We start from the raw sequence: 19,577 nt of genomic DNA, 5'->3' as shown, positions 1-19,577 counted from the left end.
TGTAAGCTGGAGATCGAAAAGAGATGGAGAGGGAGAGGTGTGAAAGGGATGACAAGGAATTGTTCTCTAGAGTTGAACAAGAAGAGCATCCTTACCAATTATTCATAGCACATGATATATATGATATAAGTGTATAAAAATGGTAGGAAGAGATGTATAATCCTGTGTGTAATTGTTAATTATTAGGTGCCAAAGATGTCCAAATACATAATGCAGAGAATGTTAAAAAAAAACTGTATGTTGTAGTGTACTTGTGGAGAAATTGTTGTTCCAAAAATCAATGATGTATAACAAAAGAACTAACCTAGTGTTGTGTTATAATCTGGTTACAACCTCAACTATTGAAATATAACTTATGAATGTAATAGTTAAAGTGTATCTATTGATGTGAATACTATTGTACATGTTTTCTTTGTTTAGAAATGAAAATAAGTGATACCTTTTGATGTTCCACGCAGTCTGCACAGATAAAAACTCCAAAAGTTTTCAGATCCTTAATCTGCTATAGAAAATTGTAATTTTTCTGCTTTTTATCATGTCATACTTTAGTTTTCTGGTAATAGTTGATATGAAATGACAAATCTTGAACAAGATTATTCTGAAGTAAGGCTGTTTTTATTTCCAATATTTTTACCTGTCAACTTTTAAATGGATGAGGAATTTCTGATTGGGTGTTTCAAATGTATAAAGTAGCTAGAAGTTCAACTCCTGGATAAAACCATTTTATTTATTTTGTCTAGTTTTCATGATAAACTGTATTTATATAACAATTCTTTATGCTCCTGAAACTAATGATTATTATTTATATTTAAATTATGTCTTTTTGATAGAATTGTGATACATGTATGATATCATATATATTATAGTATAAAATTTGATTTTCATTTTCAATTTTTACTTTGTTCATTCAAGGAGAGCACCAGTATTATAAAAATAAATCTGTGGAATAAGTTTAATTCTTTAATATTTGATAAACATTTTTAAAACTAGTTTTCAGAAATAAAGTCAGAATTTTCATAATATATAACAAAGCATTGTAGTCAGAGTATATGTTAGAAGGCATTTAAAACATCTTCTTCACAGAAGGCATACTTATACACATGCACATAAAAAAATAGATAAATAAAATGTGGTTCAGATGTAATATAATTTCTCCCTAGATCTCAATGAATAATCTATAATCTCCTGCCATTGTCTAAGTGTTCCATCAGTATTAGTTAGCTTATTAACATACCAGTATTTTAACTACATGAAATGGATTATATTGAGCACTGCACATTTATCTGTCATTTGTTTTTACCTGTTGTGATACTATAATTATAGTATATTAGGAATTTTGACATTTATATGGGCAACTTCAAAAGACAGTCAGTTTTTGCAACCCTCTTTACTTTGACATGGTTGGGATGGTAGTTGAACCCACGTGCATGCACACGCGCACACTTGTTCATGCACAGAGGAAAAAAACTTGTTTCTGATAAAACTGTTGAGCCTGAGAGCTGTAGAAGAAAGCAAGAGTACATTCATTTGAGAGCATAATCTAGGTCTTCTATATCAAGGTTCTTTTACACACACCAACTGGAAACCATGTCTAACAGCCTGAAACAAGGACAATAAATTGGTCGAAATTGAAAACTATCTTTTTAACACGTTCTACTGCAGTCTTGAATATGTGTCACAGAATAAGTATAATGTATCTTAACTCATACTGAAGATTAAAAATAGACTGTTTCTAAAGCTCCATTCCCATAGACACAACTGGTCTACAAAAATCAACCCAACTGTGGGAGGGGGGAACTCTGGCTGAGTGCAGTTGGCTACGCCTGAACAGGGAACGCCACCTCTTGTTGCAACTAATCTTATAACCACCAGCTTTTCTGTTTTATACTTAATGCCATGTCATACAGTTAAGTTGATTGCACATTCTGTAATGTGTGGACAACATTATTTTCAGTTCTGGATGAAGCAAAACCAAAAAATGCTTCTTTTTTAAATGAACTGTTTTTTAATACTTCGGAAAGCAACACTTTTTATGCAGAGACAGATGTGTCTGTCAATATAGCCGTAATCTGCATCTGTTGTCACTGATGCCATTGCCATGCACTTTCAGTGAAAACACAGTCAGTGAAAAAACATTTGTCTTTTTTTCTTCAAACTTATGGAACTGATAATTGATAATAAAATACAGGTAGAATTTGAAAATCAGCCTGATTGGGGCATTTTTTCAAAGTTATGCTGGTTTTATATACAGTCACTGTAAGTTTCTCTATATATTCTGATTTTTCTGTCTGTCTGTGTTGTCACCATCCTGTCACTGTCCGACACATGAAGTTCACCCCAGAACTGACAAACTTTTAATTTTCCGAGTGGCTTTTTTGGTAAAGAGACAGGTTGCAGAAATCAGCATATTTCCAGATGGACCACAACATGGACCTGCTAATGACAGGCTCCAATGGCTTTGGTAAGAGCTCCCTAGCTGTTCTAAAAGTCGCCCCGGGCTCAGAACTGCCATACTGTATTTTTGTTTTACTTAAATTTACTGAGTGGCTTTGTTTGGTAAAGAGGCAGGTTGCTTTCATATTCAGCATGATATTTCCAGATGGACCACAACATGCACCTGCTGATACATGTAACAGGCTGTAATGGCTGTGGTAAGAGCTCCCTGTTCTGTATTCTAAGTGGTCTGTGGCTGTGTATAATGGTCGCCTACTCAAACCACCACCCAAATCACCACTCAAAGATATATTCAGATGTGTAAACCTGCAACATATTATACAGAGAGAAGAGGGTACTAAGATATCTGCAGAAAATATGTAAAGTTTTTGATTGATACAGTTTCTATTTTCATATGTATATACATTATCTATGTTCATCACAGGAGTAACGCATCTTAATCCTAATTAATCATGTCATCTGATATGTTTCCATTTAATTATAATAACTATATCTTGTTTTAATTTTATTGGCTTGGGAGTTTAGAGTTAAGTAAAGTCAAATCCCCGTCTCCTTCGCTAGTGGATATCTCATTTCAAAATTATGTTAAGGGATGATATCTGCAAATCTAAATCATTTATAATCTAAAACCACTTTATTACTTTATTTCATTAAGACTAGTTATATCACACTTTGTCTGAAATATTCAAAATGTATTTGAAAATTTAAAAAATATATATTAATTTTAATTCATTATCCATTAAGAGTTGTTGTGTTCCAGGCTGTGGAGCTGAGAGTGACTGGAAGGATGTGTTATCTGGAGGAGAGAAACGGAGGATAGCCAGCTTCCACAACTACCTTGACTGAAATGAGGGAAAATTAAGGAGAAATCACTTAAGTCTTTTGTGGTAGGTGAATCATTGGGTTTGTTTGGTCACCCTGCTCTATGAGCTACTGCTGCAGGCAAACTATTATGTTTTATTGTTATACTACACATAACATTTGTGGTTGGTGTATTGGGTGGACTAAAAAGATACTTAATCCTAAAATTTTAATGTCTCAGAAATAATTTATTAATTCAATGAAATTCTGTTTAATACTACCACATTGTACTGCCACTGGCATAGTAATGATTTGACTCAGTGATTATTTACATCAACAATCTTAATTTATCTAAATAAATTCCAATAAAAAGCACATTTATTTTAATGCAATATATTCTACTTGACTGTTCTTTGGTTATACCTGTGTATTTACATGTGTACATTTTTGCTATACTTTAATTATACAACAATTGGCGTTTTGAACAATCTGATAGTCTATTACTGTTTGTGAAAAAGATTTCCCATTTAGACTGAGATATTTTAAATCAGTGTGGCCAAAGTGATTGACTGAATAAATGTCACATAGTCACATAGTCTGAGTGAGTCCATAGAGTCAGTTCTCTTGGTCACTTATTCTATTTAAGGAGGGTAGCAACCTCACTTTGTCCATTTTTACTGTGGCATTCCCTTAATAAATCAAATACATTGTTCCCTTTAGTTTTGAGAATATATAAGAATACTGCAGTTTTCTCTGGACATACCACCCTGGTAGTAGAGGTTTGGTGTTGAGGGAGCTCTGGCTTCACCCATTCATATTCTGGGTCAGTGATAATGCCTTCTTCGAGGAAAACATCCAACATATCCAGGAGACCAGGAACTGTGATGTTTTCACAAAGCTTTGGTTTTACTTCATTCAGAACTGAAAATAATGTTGTCCACACATTACAGAATGTTAAAAATTACATCCAGTCCTTTTAGATGTATAAATAGCAAATGTATATTGTGAATGATTACTTATATTACTCCATCACTTAAAATGAAAACAAAACCTTTGTCTAGGGGGTAATAACTGTCATTTGCTGATTAAGCTGATTCCACTGATTGCACTTAAGCAAGAACGCCCAGCAAAATTGGACCCACCCAGCTAATACAATGTGTATTATTTGTCTAAATCACTTGTCTAAACATCTACCAAAGACAACTGTAAAGTGAAGGATTACTACCCCACATTATCATAATGTTAAGTGACCATTTTGAAAATAATCAACAAATAATTAAACGCATTACTTTATTGTGTTGACAATGTGTGAGATGTGGTATGAGAATTATGTCCGGGGACACATGAGTACTGTGACAAGGAGGCAAGCAGGCAAGCATTAATTGAATAAGATTGTTCTGTACAAAAATAATAATTAAAATGCAGGGTGTTTTTTTCCAGTAAAATAAATTATTTTTCTTAATACAGACCTTGCCCTGTTTTATTAATTTCAAGCAGTACATGTAACGATTAATACTGCCACTGTTTCAAAAGCATTTTCAAAAATGTTATGCATCTATAAACAAAGACAATTAGCCATTGAAATGGCTTAGAGAAAGTCATCCAAATAATTAATACCTGGATTGTCTGTTGTATGTGATAACTATATCTGCTGTTCATCTGGTGTGAGGCACGGAGCTGATGTTAAACCACTGCAGCAGATGGTGAAACATGGCCACTGGGCTTGTTGACCTGTCCTGGGCCCCGTTGTGATTGGCTAGTTTAGGATTAGGGTTAAAGGTTTCCAGAGAGTTCAGTCCAGTGCTGCTGGTGCTCTGTGTGTTGGGAGGAGTACTGTCTGATGCACTGCTTAGCAGAGATAAACTGTTGATACTGTATTCTGTGGAAAGAAGAGAACAAATATGTTGTAACTCCACTGGATAACATGAAAGTAATTTTTTCTATAGTTTGATGTATAATATAAAATTGGTGTCAGTCTGTGATTATGGCTCACCCCAGAGTATACCTTACTTGAAGTTTTAACCCTAAGGTTTGTATGGTCTTTATTCAGGCAGATAACATATACCAGATACATTTTGCTTAAATTGTTTTCACAACTTTTTACCAATTCTGAAAATGTAAAAAGGGGTAACAAATTTTTAAATATATAACTGTACAAACCTGACTGTGCAGCTGGCTGGTGTTTGTCTCAAGTTATGGCACTGACTGTTTTAAATTGCCATCCTCCACATCATCTTGTTGTAGGCAGGGTATGACTGGAACTCGGGTTACACATGTCCCTGATACTTCAGGAACTGGTTGGAATTCCAGCTTTCCCATCCCTCATCTGATGGATCATATGGCATCAAGTCACCTATAATTGGTCTCATCTGTAGAAATTACAATATAACATTTTTTTAAGGATCCAGCAACAAACTTCATCAGCTGTGTTGTGTGCTCAAAATTACAAGAATAGGTTTTCCACCCTTAAAGCCCATTTCTGTGTGACACTAAAATATTGCGCTGGTAATAAAGACCTAAAGCTGTTGTGGTAGTATTATAAGTTCATATAAAGAGGTTTAATCTAATGCAACATAGTGCATTCCAAATAAAAAATAACTCTTCACATTTGTTAAGCAGCATCTCAGTGTAAGGTATTCCCCCACCCTCCCTCTCCATTTCTGATACAGAACTGGACAGACATCAACATCTAATAAAACAAAGATGGTCTAGCTATCATATCACATGTTCTGCTGTCCATCCTCCCCCTCCATTACTGATAAAAAACTAGACGGACATCAACATCTTATAAAACAATATTGGCCTATCATATCACATGTTCTAACCTGTAGGTGTACAGCTGTATGCCTTTCTCCTCTTCCCATCACACTCCTCTTCCCACCACGCTCCTCTTCCCACTACGCTCCTCTTCCCACCTAGCTCCTCTTCCCACCAAGTAGCATACCACGGCTATCATTATAATCCCTGCTAATGTTTACTCTTCATCCATTCTTGCTCCATTATTTCCACATAAGGGGGTCTGTAGATTGATGATGGTCAGCTCTCATGTCCTCTATCTCACTCATGGATTATATAGATCAGTTAAGGACAGGAATTACTGCAGGAACAGTTCTTTAGTCTATCTGGCCAAGATTCATTGTTTTTTTTTTTTTTTTTTTTTTCAAAAAGCTAGATGTATGCAGCCAATAAGGCCTAAGTGTTTCACTACATTAGGAATTAATAAACATTGGGTACATCAACTACAGGACATGACTGCCACAGGTACTGGGTCTATCTTAAAAGGGAAACAAGCTCACTTTGTCCATTTTCAGTGAGACATTTTCTCAATAAAACAAATGCCTTATCTCCTCTGGTTTTGAGTATGTCAAGGAAGACGGCAGGTCACTGAAGGAGGTGGTAGAGATGGACTTGATGTGATTATTGTTCAGAACTAACCACAGTAAACTGGTCAAACCTTCAAATGCTTGGTGCTTTACGTTTCTCTTCTGATAGATTAAACGGCTCTTGGTCTGATGCATTATAAGCGTCCAGTCAACCAGTAAATTGTAGGTGCATGGCTAGTTCCTTAGCTCAAATGACCAAGATTTACTATTTGAATTTTTTGACTATCAAAAAGATATTGCAGGCCAGAATGGTCACATTTTTTGAGCACATCGAAGACTACTGGACATTTGAGAAAACAACTACATGACATGACTGCTGCAGGTGGTGAGTCCACCACACAGTCAGTTTAACTGCATTTCCTATATTCAAATAGGGAAACAAGCTCACTTTGTCCATAATACTTGAGGTATTCCATTGATAAATTAAATGCCCTGTCCCCTTTCATTCTGTGAATATTTAGGAAAGTTTGATTATCAGTCTAGGAAAGTCCCCTTATAGTCCCCCACCTGATATGCATAAAAGCGTTAAGAAAAGCTCTTTCCTTCAATATGTGATGTGGCCAAACAATTTTCACGGTGCATTAAGATAAACAGTAAAAGAATATCCACAATAAATTCGGCAACCGAGAGGTGCGGCAACATATAGATAATTGCGGTAGTATTTATGCCGAAACATCAAAATGAATAGCCCCGCCGTTCGAGCCTTTTAATCAGATTCAGATCAGATTAACCAATCAAAGCAACGGAAAGGGGGTCACGTCACCTTCCCACCAGGCCATGCCATGTAAACAAAGCAGCATGGTCGGCTGTAATGAAGAGACTGAGGAGGGAGACGCGAAATCTTCGCCAAATTCTCATCTTTCGTGTTGCATGCACATAAAAGAAGGTAGCTAATTAAGAGACTCTAGATACCATCACACGTGTTCGCTGGGAAACTTTTAGAGTCGCAGCGAAACAATGGCTGAAATTTGGCAGCAGAGAAGCCGCTGCTGTTCAGTGGATCCGTACAGTACGGATTTAGATAAGGATTCGACGATTTGGAAGCCAAACCACGATGTCACTTTTCTTGCTACAGAAAGCTAATTAACAAGAAGGGGCTATCTCAGGCGGCAAAGAAGTATGAGAAAGCTGAGAAACAAGGCAGTCCTGCTGAAGAAGGTATGTCAACATATTGTAATTTGTTTTTAAGTCAGCCCCGATCGTGTGATGTTTACATTGTACGTGGCTGATGTTACATATCAATATGTGACTGATAAAAGTGATATGAAAGAAAGAAAATAAGAAAATGATAAAAAAAGTTTATAAGTGTTATTATTATTTTATTTGTAAATACTTAAAGGTTTTAAGATATGAAACAACTCCTCTCTGTTGAATAAGACCTCATTTCCAGAGATTAGATAGATCTACTTTAGGGGTTCACGCTAAACAGCTGTCAGTGGGGCGGACACGAAAGTTAAATACCCCCTTACAGCTTGTAGTAGGCGGGATGGACATTTAAGCCGGATTATCTGACAGTAATCTAGTTAGACTCCCCGCGGGGACAGATCAATCTAAAAGCTCTGGGAATACAGCCTAAGCTAGCTGTATGTTCTTGCCATGATTAACATCTCATTATTAGTTCATCCATATTTATCATAATTAGCATTGCATTTACACAAAATAATGTAAGGCTTTACACAACAAGATATACAAACAAATGTTATGGTGGGATTTTATGAGACAGAGGCTTAAGTATCATGGTAGAATCTTTTATGTTATTTGTGGAGTGTTCCTCCCCCCCAATACATTGCTGCACATGTGCAACCATTAGTGAATATAAATATGTATAGGCTAAGCCCAACTTCAATGAGAATGTATTTTAGGGAATATTTACTGTATCTTGTGAGCCAGAAAAAGTAGGATAGCTTTTCACAGAACAAGCTGCAATGTGATTAATTTAATTAGGACTGTTAGGAATAATCCTTGTAACTTTCCCTTATGAATAGAATCAGTAAAGGTATACATAAATAGTATCAATAAAGAAATACGTTGACAAACAGTATCAATTAAGGAATAATGATAATGAGTAGGGTGACTGGTAGATATAGTTCAGTTTAAAGAGAAGAGTCACTTTTATTCAAGGCATCTGATATTAATCTGGGCAGCAGACTGCTAGTGGGCTCCCTATTAATTATTAGATCTTTAAGCTTGATTAATTTGTCTTAGTTGCAACAAATATTAAACAGTGGGTCTCATTTGCCTATAGTTTGTTACAGCTTAGTTCCTCATAAAAGGAACATGCTGAGCCACTAATACATTGAATCCTATACCTACCCTATGCCCTTTGAATCATGAGGATATATGTAATTATAGTTGTCAATATCACTTGGTGTCAATCATGTGATAAACTCACATGCGACTGTCTTATCTTATTTCATTATTATTCATTTATTTTATAGTTAAATCATAGTGATTGTATATACAATTGCACTTGCAACAATCAAGTATTTGCGGTCTGCTCTGTATTTGCTAAATCATTTGTGTATCCAGGTATCCAGATGTTTTTATTTGAAATATGTATTCTATGTTGTCTTTTTATTTATACAAGGCAACTGTTTTTATAACTGAATTTTGAGCACATTACTATTTTTACATATCTTTGTTACACCCACTTGAATATTTATCCAACGTTAAAGTTGTTTCTGTAGTAGTCAGTATCTGCACATTATAATGCACTATGGTATGAAAAGTATATGGTATGAAAAGTAAAATGTTATTTTGCTTCTTTTACAGAACCATCAACCAGTTGTACTCTTCCCAAAATACAAGGTCCATCTCCCAAGAAATTGAGATCAGTCTCAGGGTTTGGTATATCAAAGTCACCAGTGCTGCCAGCTATCTGCACTATTTGTAAAAAAAAAGTTGTGGTCACTTAGTCTAATTTTTGCAAGTGTTTTGATATTTAATGGGGAGACACTCATTTTGATGTAATTTTCACATTCATAATATTTTTTTATTGTTTTGTATGCCCTTAATTTGTTTGAGATTGAGCTATTTAATTCCTGCCAGAAGTGTTTTTCGATTTTTATGTTCAATATTTCTAAAAGGTTTTCTATTTGATATAATTTCTTTGGTGGGTTGTTATCTTCGGATAGATTCTGTCCATGTGTTTCCCTTTGTATCTTGCTCAAGACTGTGCACCTGATTTACAGTTCTATTATCTACTAGTAGTTGTTCCAGTCTAAGACTAATCTTTAGACAGGTTTAGTTATAGTTGAAATAATAGGGTAACTGCCAAGCTCAGCTCTAAAAATGGTATTGCTAGCCTGCTTTCTTAGACCTAAAATCCATTTGCAAAATTTTAAGTGTACCTGTTCGAATGGCATTTTATTAATCTTTTTCAGATATGCACAAGAAATGTAGAAAGTTATAATTTGATAGTTTAAATAATTAAGTTGGAAAAATATATTATATATATATATCATAAAAGCCTTGTTAAATGTGAGCTGTTATTTCTTTTAATATGCTGTTGTTACTAGACAATGCTGCAATTAATTGCAATAATCAAACTTCTTTAAAAATTGTACCTCTGCAATTTAAAGAGAAACTTGAACATAAAAAACTCAATTATTCTACCTAGTGAAGCACTTACATATTTTTGAAATAATTTTTTGAGCACTTGCCAGCTTCATAAACAGACAGCCCACATGAATACCTAGTTTGTACTATTTATCAGTGTAAAATATTGAGTCAAATAATTTTAAGTGATTATATGCGCTTTAACACACCTGAGAATTTAAAATGCATTCAATGTAACATTACTGAACATACATGCAAGTGATTATATGATCACTATATTGGGTAATAGTGTGACCTGTGTGCGATTGTAGAAGTGGTACAATGCACAGTGTACGGGCTAATACTACATACCTTTTAACCGTGAATTCACGTCATCATTTAGCCAATTATATAAATACACCTAAAATACACGTATTCTCCAACTATTTAAATCTTTCTCTCGATATTGACATCGATTTTAAAAACCTAGGACTTATTTTTTTTATTGAAACAACGCATGGGAATCATCTATTAAATGTGCAAGCTTCGCATGGAAATTCATTGTTTACATCGATCAGATGTAGGTCAAGTGATCCCGTGACCCCTTTCCGTTGCTTTGATTGGTTTAAAGGGTAGAACGGCAGCACTTGGAACTACTCGGATGTCTCCGCACTCGACAGTCGAGGATTGCCGATTGGAACGGCAGGGCTATTCATTTTGATATTTCGGCATAAATACCATCGCAATTATCTATATGTTGGCGCATCCTACGGTTGCCGAATTTATTGTGGGTATTTTTTAACTGTTTATCTTCATGGCACCGTGAAAATTGTCTGGCCACTGGAGCTTTTCACACAATGAAACGATAGACCAGTGTAGGTAAGGGACTATTACTGGATCAATCTAAGAAGATCAGTCTGTCCTTGTTCCTGAAGACATCGACAAAGAGTATTATGTGCCCTGACAGGTTTCCTGGTTAAAATGTCCAGGAAGACAGCAGTTTTCTCTGGACATACCACCCTGGTAGTTGAGGTTTGGTCATGGTGTTGAGGAGGCTCTGCTCTCACCATTTCAGCTTCACGAAGGGTGATGATGCCTTCTTGGAGGAACTCATTTAACATGTCCAGGAGACAGGGTTCTGTGATTTTTTCACAAAGGCTTGGTTTTTCTTTATTCAGAACTGAAAAAAATTAAACAGCTACTTTTAAATGATATTCATGACAAAAAAAAAATTATCTGTTGTTGTTATGTAAAAATTGAATTTTAGTGGATAATTTCAATATTAAAATAAAGATTGGACACATGGGCAGAGGCGAGTGTAGAAGAATACAAAAGATTGCACAGAAAAAAAGCCTTACTGCTGTAAGAACAGTTATTTACATGTTAACTAAGTACATGGAGATAATATATGAACATTTTTTAAAAAATACAGTACCAATTATGGGAAGACAATCATTGGGTTATGTTTTAAAGCTAAAATGCAGTGCTTAATGAAAACAGATGAATGTAAAACCTTCTTGTTTGTACGCTTTTTGGATGTCATGTTTAGGTGAGGGCAGTTTGACAATATTGTTGAGCAAAGAGAAACAAAAGAAAGAGAACAATGCCATTATACTGCTGTGTTTACCTTCCTGCCAGCTCATGACCAGGTGAGGTGGGTAGACCAGGTCTGCAGGAATAGAGACACCAGTATTGACACATGTCACATGTCTTGGTTTGGAAGCTGTCCCCAGGGTTAGGTCAAGTATCTCTCCAGGGAAGAGCGTTGGATGCTCACTGTCCTCTCTCACACAGTGGGGACACACCAGGTACTTGTCATATGACAGCCCAGGCCAGTCCTCTTTAATGATGTCCATGAGGTCACTGTGGCCTTGTGTGAGAACATCCCACATGTCTGAGAGATGTGATCCACGGACAGCAATGCTGATAACCCAGTCTGGGTTTTGGCTGACTGCATCAGGATTTAGCTGGTTTTGCCCTCGTGTCAGCTGCATTTTGCATCCCTCAAGTTCTGCATACACCCCATCCTTCCAGTCCATTCGCATGGTCTTCATGAGTCCAAGATGCTTGTGCTGACGAACAGAAAATTTCTCATATAAGCCATCTGGACATTTGTATGGAAAGAGAACCTGCAGGGTAAGTTGTGTGGTGTCTGGGGGAACCTTGCTGGGCCATTTGGTGTCTAGCTCAGATTGTCTTTCTTCAGTGAGGAGCCATGGAAAGTGGAATGAGGTATTGGATGGAAGGGATTCATGTTCCTGGACTTGATAGCACAGCTCCAGTTTCTGCATCATTTCTATCATGACATCAACTTCAGTGCTTGACAATTTAAAAGGCTCACACAGGCAGCTCATAGCTTCTTTGGAAATTATGCCTCTGGTGAAGATGTCTTCATGTATGTTAATTGCTTTGGTTTCAGTAATCTTCATGGACTTCTGGAGCTTCTCTGACACAGCCTCTTGATCATGACTGAGGACTGCCTTCAGAACATTCACTAGAACCTCTTGCTTGTGGAAAACTACTTTCATCAGTGAGGGACATTTATCAAACCAAATGATGTCTCCACGATGAGCAAGGAAACTTAAGATGTCACATATCATTCTTTCTGTTTCTTCCTTTGTGTTCTGCTCTTTCCATGATGTAGGTGCATTTTGCAGAATGAGGTCTTCAATCATCTCCCAGCCAAGTGTGTTTTCAGAGCCTTCAATTTTCTTGTTGCAGATATTCTTGGCTGCTGCTAACCACATACCTGGCAAAACTTCGGCATTTATCCTGGCAAAATAAATGAGGTAGTCTCCCAACTCTTTAATTCCTTCACATGTTTTTGAACTAACTCTGAAAATGTGCTTGTGGATGGGTTTCATTTTATCATACAAGGTCTGCAGTTTATCTGATTTGCTTTGGTAGGCCTGGCGGAGAGATGCTTCAGTATCAGGTGTTTCTCTTATTCTCTTCTCAATGATCTCCTTTTGTAATAGATACCACTGCTTCTTTTTGTTTATGTGGTCTTCATATTGCTTCTTTATTGCAACACACTTGTTTTCTATATGTTGGATTTCTACCTCATCAAGATGAGTTCCAATAAGAGCTATTTGTATCCCTGGCATCTGTGCTTGCACCTTGTCAATCCAGTGTCCAATGTAGAGCTGGTACTGAGCCTTGTCTTCTGGGTCATATTTAGACAGATCGAAAGTGATGAAAACCAAGCCACAGTTGGAGATAAAAATGGGATGTCCTATTTTGTAAACATCATGTCCACCAAAGTCATTGATATTGAAGCCAATATCTTGGTCAGTCTCCCATGTTCCTTGTTCTACTACTCTTGTCCTGTCTGCCATCTTTGTAAGGGTAGACTCTCCATTTTGCAGTGTACGTGAAATGCTAGTTTTTCCTGCTTCTGTTTCACCAAGTAAGTTGACCTGTATTCTACTTGATTGGATTGCCTCACTGACAGTTAATGCCTCAAAATATCTTTTGATGGCGCCTAGACCCCTTTTGATAATATGTTTAGGTGGTTGTACCAGAGGATTACCATCCACATGTAGTTGTCTAAGACTTTCCATATTCTTCATTTGTGGTGGCAGGTGAGTGATGTTATTGTTTGACAAATTAAGTGTCTTAAGTTTTGTCAACCTACTGATATCCACTGGTATGTGAGATATCTTGCTGTGTGACAAGTCCAGCACCTCTAGGTTAGTCAAGCCACACAGTGCTATGGGGAATGTAGTGAAGGCATTGTTAGAGAGATAGAACATTCTGAGCACTTTCAACCTGCTGATATCCACTGGCATGTCAGATAGCTGGTTGTGTGACAGGTTCAGCACCTCTAGGTTAGTTGAACCACACAGTCCTATAGGGAATGTGAGGAAGGCATTGTAATTGAACCAGAATATTCTGAGGGCCTCCATCCTGATGATATCCACTGTTATGTCAGGTAACTGGTTACGAGTCAGGCACATCTCTTCTAGGTTAGTCAAGCCACACAGTGCTATGGGGAAGTTAGTGAAGGCATTGTTATGGAGCCGGAATATTCTTAGCACCTTCAACCTGGTGATGTCCACTGGTATGTCTGATAGCTTGTTGCCACTCAGGTGTAGCTCCTCTAAGTTAGTCAAGCCACACAGTGCTATTGGGAATGTAGTGAAGGCATTGTTATTGAGCCTGAATATTTTAAGCAACTTCAACCTGGTGATTTCCACTGGTATTTCAGATAGCTGGTTGTAACTCAGGCTCAGCATCTCTAGGTTAGTCAGGCCACACAGTACTATGGGGAATGTAGTGAAGGCATTCTGGAATAGGCTCAACACTTTAAGGTGTGGTAGGTTGGATATGGACTGTGGTAAAGAAAATAAACTGTTAAATCCTGCAGATATCTCCACAACATTTGTGCACCTGTCAATGGACTCTGGTAGGTTGTCTATACCAGCATTGTCTATATTAAACTCAGTACATTTCAGCACAATGTCTGGTGTCTTGAACCATGGAGACAACTGTAGCCTATGCAAGAGATCAAGTTTTTTTTCCTGCACTTCTTGTCTGTAAGCCATGGAGCAGTAGAAAGTGTCACTGCTCTATATGTTTATGTTCACAGGTAAAATTAATTGAATGTTTGAGTGGGTAATTGTGTGTTTTCCACAAATTTTAGCAGTATTGCCCCCTGATAACAGACGTTTTGCTTTTATAGAAGGTAACTAAAGAAATGGTTAACTCAATCTTGAAACATTTTTGGTCCTTGAACTATCTTGTTATCTGGAATTAGAAAACAATGAATTGGTAGAAAAAAGCAGGTACTTCTTTTGTTCAAAAAGCTTTGTATACTTAGTACTTTAATATGGGGAATTTATTGTCAAAAATTACATTTAATTATTTCCTGTGGTCCTCCAACGACATGCACTTGTATAGTGTACTCAGTAGCTGCTACTGTAGACAGTGACAAACTGGAAATATCTTGTAAATATCTTAAACATAGATGTTATGGTGAGGGAGCTACTCTTCATTTGATACAGGATGTGAATAATAACACCCATTACTTTGGTGCATTTTAACCAATTTTGCGTAAGTGAAAGGTAGATATTTGTGCATAAAGCAGTAATTTTTTTTACCTAATGGGACGTAATGTAGATGTCAACAAGTGTACGGGTTTTCTGAAAAGAATTTTGAGCAGGTTAAGATGCTTTCAGTGTCTTTACTGGGAAGAAAAAATTACTAGAAAAGTAGATGTAAGTTTCTCTATATTGCACAAAAGTATTCTAATACCGTTTTATTACTGAAATGGTATAAACACTAAGTAATTTATGAAGTATTAATGTATTGAAAGTATTTTTGAGTTTAAAGAGTTGATTAAAATTGAATAATGGCATTGAAGTAATCTTTTACTCAATATAAAAAGAAGTTTCAGTATAATTATAACATCATATACCTTCTGACTAAAAGTTTTTAGTTTTGGATGGTATGATGTGCATCTGGACAAACATATAGGAAGTTTTATTACCGTGTAATGCTGATTATTATGCTCTCTGGAAAAAGAAAAAAACACACAATGTACTGTTGAAAGCTATGTATTCTATCTCAATAAATTAGTAACAAAAGATCAGCAGAAGAAAGTAGGTGATAAGCTTAGCAATAGAAATTTTAGCATGATCTTATAGCAAAAGTTTGATCAAGTATGGATATCAGTTTTATTGGTTCTACTAGCTAGCTCATGACCAGTTAGGGTGTTTTTAAAGCAGATAACCTTCCAATGCATAAAGCCAAATATAGGGTGGTTTAAAGAGGAAATTATACACAAAATATCACAAAACATCTTCAAACCATATGACTGTAAATTAACAAACGCCATTAAAAATTTTATTGAAAATGGCAAGCACACTCGAAACTATAGAAATAAAGAAGTAAAATTGCATTAAATTACAAGGGTTTATTATAATTTACCATCAGTGAAAGATGTTTCAATGAAGTCCTATGTACCACTTGGTACTTAACTTTGCCAGGAAAACAAATAGATTTAAATAAACACAATAAACACAAATGTAAGATTCAGGGCTGTGAGAATTTAAAGAACTTTAAGGTGCCTCTACCATTATATGAACAACTGGTGGAGCTGGTATTCTGTTACTGCTGTAGATAGAATAACTTTAATTATTATATAATATTTTTCCTTCAAATCTTTCCACCTCACCTATTTACAAGTTGTTCTCACTCTGCTGTAAAGTGACTCACAAAACTTGCTGGTGGTACATACTCAGGAGGTGCCTCTATAAACTCTTGGTTCAGTTGGCCCTGCACTGTAACTGTAGTGGATGAAAATACTTAGCATATGATGTGATATAATGGGCATTATTCTGTCAAGCCAGGTGTCTAGATTTTATGCTAACTTTTATCAATTAAAAAGAGTGAACCATATAAAAAGGTTCTCATAGGGTAATACCAAATTTAAAAACAAAAAACACTTTTTTTGATATTCTTTATAATACAATTTAATCAACTAAGTAGAAACGCCCATGTGACCACGAAAGAAAAAGATCCCTCATTTTTGTGTTTATTCATTTCCTACAAAAATTTTAATATTTATGATAATTTGAAATTTGTAACATCAAAATGCACTTACTTTGAAATATAAGTTGTTTTTTCAGTCCAAGCTGTCAGCAATCTCAGGTACTATAATAGAATTTCATAAGTATCTCATATACCATAATCAAAAACGCAAAAAGATGGCTTCTGCAAATAAAAGTCATGTGATGTTGAAAGTGCCTTCTGATATGTCACTAGAGAAAATAATGAAAAGTGCTTTGTCTTTACAGGAGTGAGTCTGGGATAAAATGTAATTTATTTCTGAAATTTTATTTTGAAAGAATGATCTTTTCTTTTGGTTGGAGAAATTATTTTAACATTAAAATGTGAAGTCTCGTGTAAGTATCGTTCGGATGATATATTTATCTTAAACCAAGTCTCCCTAACTTTCCCTGTTCACCTGTACTGCAGTGTGTGTACACAGGGAGGAGGTAGATTAAATATCACAAGATCCTGGATAAAGCTGCCTTGCTGTTATTAAACTGTTATCAGTTTGTACATTGAAGTGACATAGTTCTAGGTTCATGATAAACTTAAATCCAGACAAAATTATTGATCACTGCTAAATAGAGGTAACATAAAATATTAAAAAGAGTACAGCTAGAGCAGAGAAGAGGTAAAAGTTCCATGGAGACATTCTAACCAAGTCTCAGATATTTATTTCTTTACTGACAATGAATCTGACACTAATTGGTTCACAAATACTCGACCGTACTTCATTTTGTCCCCCCAAAATATTTTTTCTGACTTAAATTATTTCTATACCTCTGAAACTAATTTTAAATTCAGCAATCATATAATAATTTCTGCAATTTACATTCACTGCCAAAGAACCTCACTCAGTAAACTCTTTACATCACTCTAAATATTAAACTCATTTCAAATTCAGCAATCATATTTTTTTTCTGCAATTTACATTTAATTTCAAGATCCTCACTCACGAAACTCTGTACATCACACTAAATATTTATCAATTTTCCAGGAAGTTCCACACTCATTTGCTCCAGTTTGATGGTGAGGGAGGCTGGAGATTAGAGGAGCTGGACACAGCCACGCGCCTGTCTCTCAATGAGGAGAAACAGGGACTGGAGGCTCAGCTGGCAGGCATACCTAAGATGCAGCAGAGGCTACAGGAACTGTGCTCCATTTTGGGGGAGGACTCTGTGTTACTGGACCATGGTCATCTGATACAGCCAGAGGGGTCAGTGCTGTGATTGGACACTGTTCGCTAGCTGTGCACCGTTATAAGTCTGAGCTTGACTATGGTCAGTATATTCAACCCAAGGGGTCAGCAGCCTTACCAGTAGGCACATGATATGATATAAGTTTAAAATAATGATAGGAAGAGACATTTAATCTTTGTGTAATTATTAGGTGCCAATGATGTCCAAATATAGAATGCAGAGGAGTTTTAAAAAACTGTATGTTGTAGTGTATTTGTGGTGAAATTGTTGTTCGAAAATCAATGAAAACAAAACATTTATCCTAGTGTTGGGTTATAATCTGGTTACAACCTCAACTATTGAAAAATAACTTATTGTATGTTATAGTGATAGGTTATCTGTGGATGTGAATACTATTGTAGACACTTTTTTGATAAGAAATGAAAAAAGTGATACCTTTTGATGTTCCACCCAGTCTACACAGATGTAAACTCCATAAGTTTCCAGATCATTAATCTGCTGTAGGGTATTAGAAAATGTGGCATATTCTGCTTCTTGTCCTGTTATGCTTTAGTTTCCTAGTAATAGTTGATATGAAATGGCAAATCCTGAACAAGATATTTATTCTGAAATAAGTCAGTTTTTATCTTAAATATCCTTACCTGTTAACTTTTTAAATGGGTTAGAAATTTCTTTTCTGATTAGGTGTTTTAAAAATTAAGTAGCTAGAAGTTCTCCTCTTAGATAAAGCCATTTCACTTTTTTTTGTCTAGTTTTCATGATATACTGTATTTATTGAAAGATTCTTAATGCTCATGAAACTGTTGATTTTTATGTATATTTAATTGTCTTTTTGATAGAAATGTGATATCATATTTATCAAAATAATTTTCAATTTTTACTTAGTTCATTCAAAGAGAGCACCAGTATTATTAAAATTAATCTGTGGAATAAGTTTAATTCTTTAATATTTGATAATCATTTTTTAGAACAAGTTTCCAGAAATAAAGTCAGAATTATCATAATATATAACAAAGCATTGTAGTCAGAGTATATGTTAGATGGCATTTAAAACATCTTGTTCACAGAAGGCATACTTATACACATGCACATAAAAAATAAATAAATGAAATGTGGTTCAGATCCTATGTTGTAATTTCTTCCTAGATCTCAATGAATAATCAGTCTCCTACCATTGTCTCAGTGTACCATCAGTATTAGTTAGCTTATTAACATACCTGTATACTAACTACATAAAATGGATTATATTGAGCATTGCACATTTATCTGTCATTAGTTTTTTCCTGTTGTGATACTTTAATAGGAATTTTGACATTTACATGGGTAACTTAAAAAGACACACACACCAACTGGAAACCATGTCTAACAGCCTTAAACAAGGACAATAAATTGGTTGAAATTGAAAACTGTCTTTTTTAACACATTTTACTGTAATGTCAGGGCAGTCTTGAATATGTTTCACAGAATAAGAATAATGATTTACAATAGACTGTTGCTAAGACCCCATTCACAAAGATACAACTGGTCTATAAAAATCAACAGTGAAGGGGGGCACTCTCGCTGAGTGCAGTTGGCTAAGCCTGAACAGGGAACGCCACTTCTTGTTTCCAACTAATTGTATAATTACCACTTTTTTGTGTTCTACTTA

The 19,577-nt window shown here is 35.6% G+C and overlaps 3 protein-coding genes and 1 long non-coding RNA gene across 4 annotated transcripts in view; 2 read left to right on the top strand and 2 right to left on the bottom strand.

The window, feature by feature from the left end:
• Positions 1-19,049, top strand: part of LOC106164585 (ATP-binding cassette sub-family D member 1-like) — a 40,379-nt gene extending 21,330 nt beyond the window's left edge. The window contains exon 11 of the mRNA XM_087015792.1: positions 17,728-19,049. Coding sequence (XP_086871918.1) covers positions 17,728-17,959 — 232 coding nt within the window. The 3' untranslated portion in view covers positions 17,960-19,049. The remainder of the gene's footprint in view (positions 1-17,727) is intronic.
• The window catches only part of LOC106151839 (malignant fibrous histiocytoma-amplified sequence 1 homolog), a 63,882-nt gene that overhangs the window by 1,644 nt on the left and 42,661 nt on the right, over positions 1-19,577 (bottom strand). The gene's annotated exons all lie outside the window — the stretch shown is intronic.
• LOC147761016 (malignant fibrous histiocytoma-amplified sequence 1 homolog) lies at positions 3,484-14,914 on the bottom strand. Its single transcript, XM_087015789.1, has 6 exons — positions 11,803-14,914; positions 11,070-11,355; positions 6,081-6,824; positions 5,416-5,624; positions 4,873-5,134; positions 3,484-4,176 (listed from the first exon to the last, which is right to left on the bottom strand). Exons 1-3 carry the CDS (start codon positions 14,720-14,722, stop codon positions 6,821-6,823), a joined length of 3,210 nt encoding a protein of 1,069 aa, XP_086871915.1. The 5' UTR covers positions 14,723-14,914; the 3' UTR covers positions 3,484-4,176; positions 4,873-5,134; positions 5,416-5,624; positions 6,081-6,820.
• LOC147761017 (uncharacterized) lies at positions 7,176-10,256 on the top strand. The gene is made up of 2 exons (XR_015335154.1): positions 7,176-7,796; positions 9,411-10,256. It is a non-coding gene; the product is annotated as an uncharacterized LOC147761017 (long non-coding RNA).

This window comes from Lingula anatina, chromosome 6 (assembly GCF_051362555.1).
Source record: "Lingula anatina isolate TDL-2025a chromosome 6, LinAna3.0, whole genome shotgun sequence".
Lineage (NCBI taxonomy): Eukaryota > Metazoa > Brachiopoda > Lingulata > Lingulida > Lingulidae > Lingula > Lingula anatina.
Note: the sequence above shows the minus strand (reverse complement) of the source record. Positions and strands in the feature narration are given on the sequence as shown.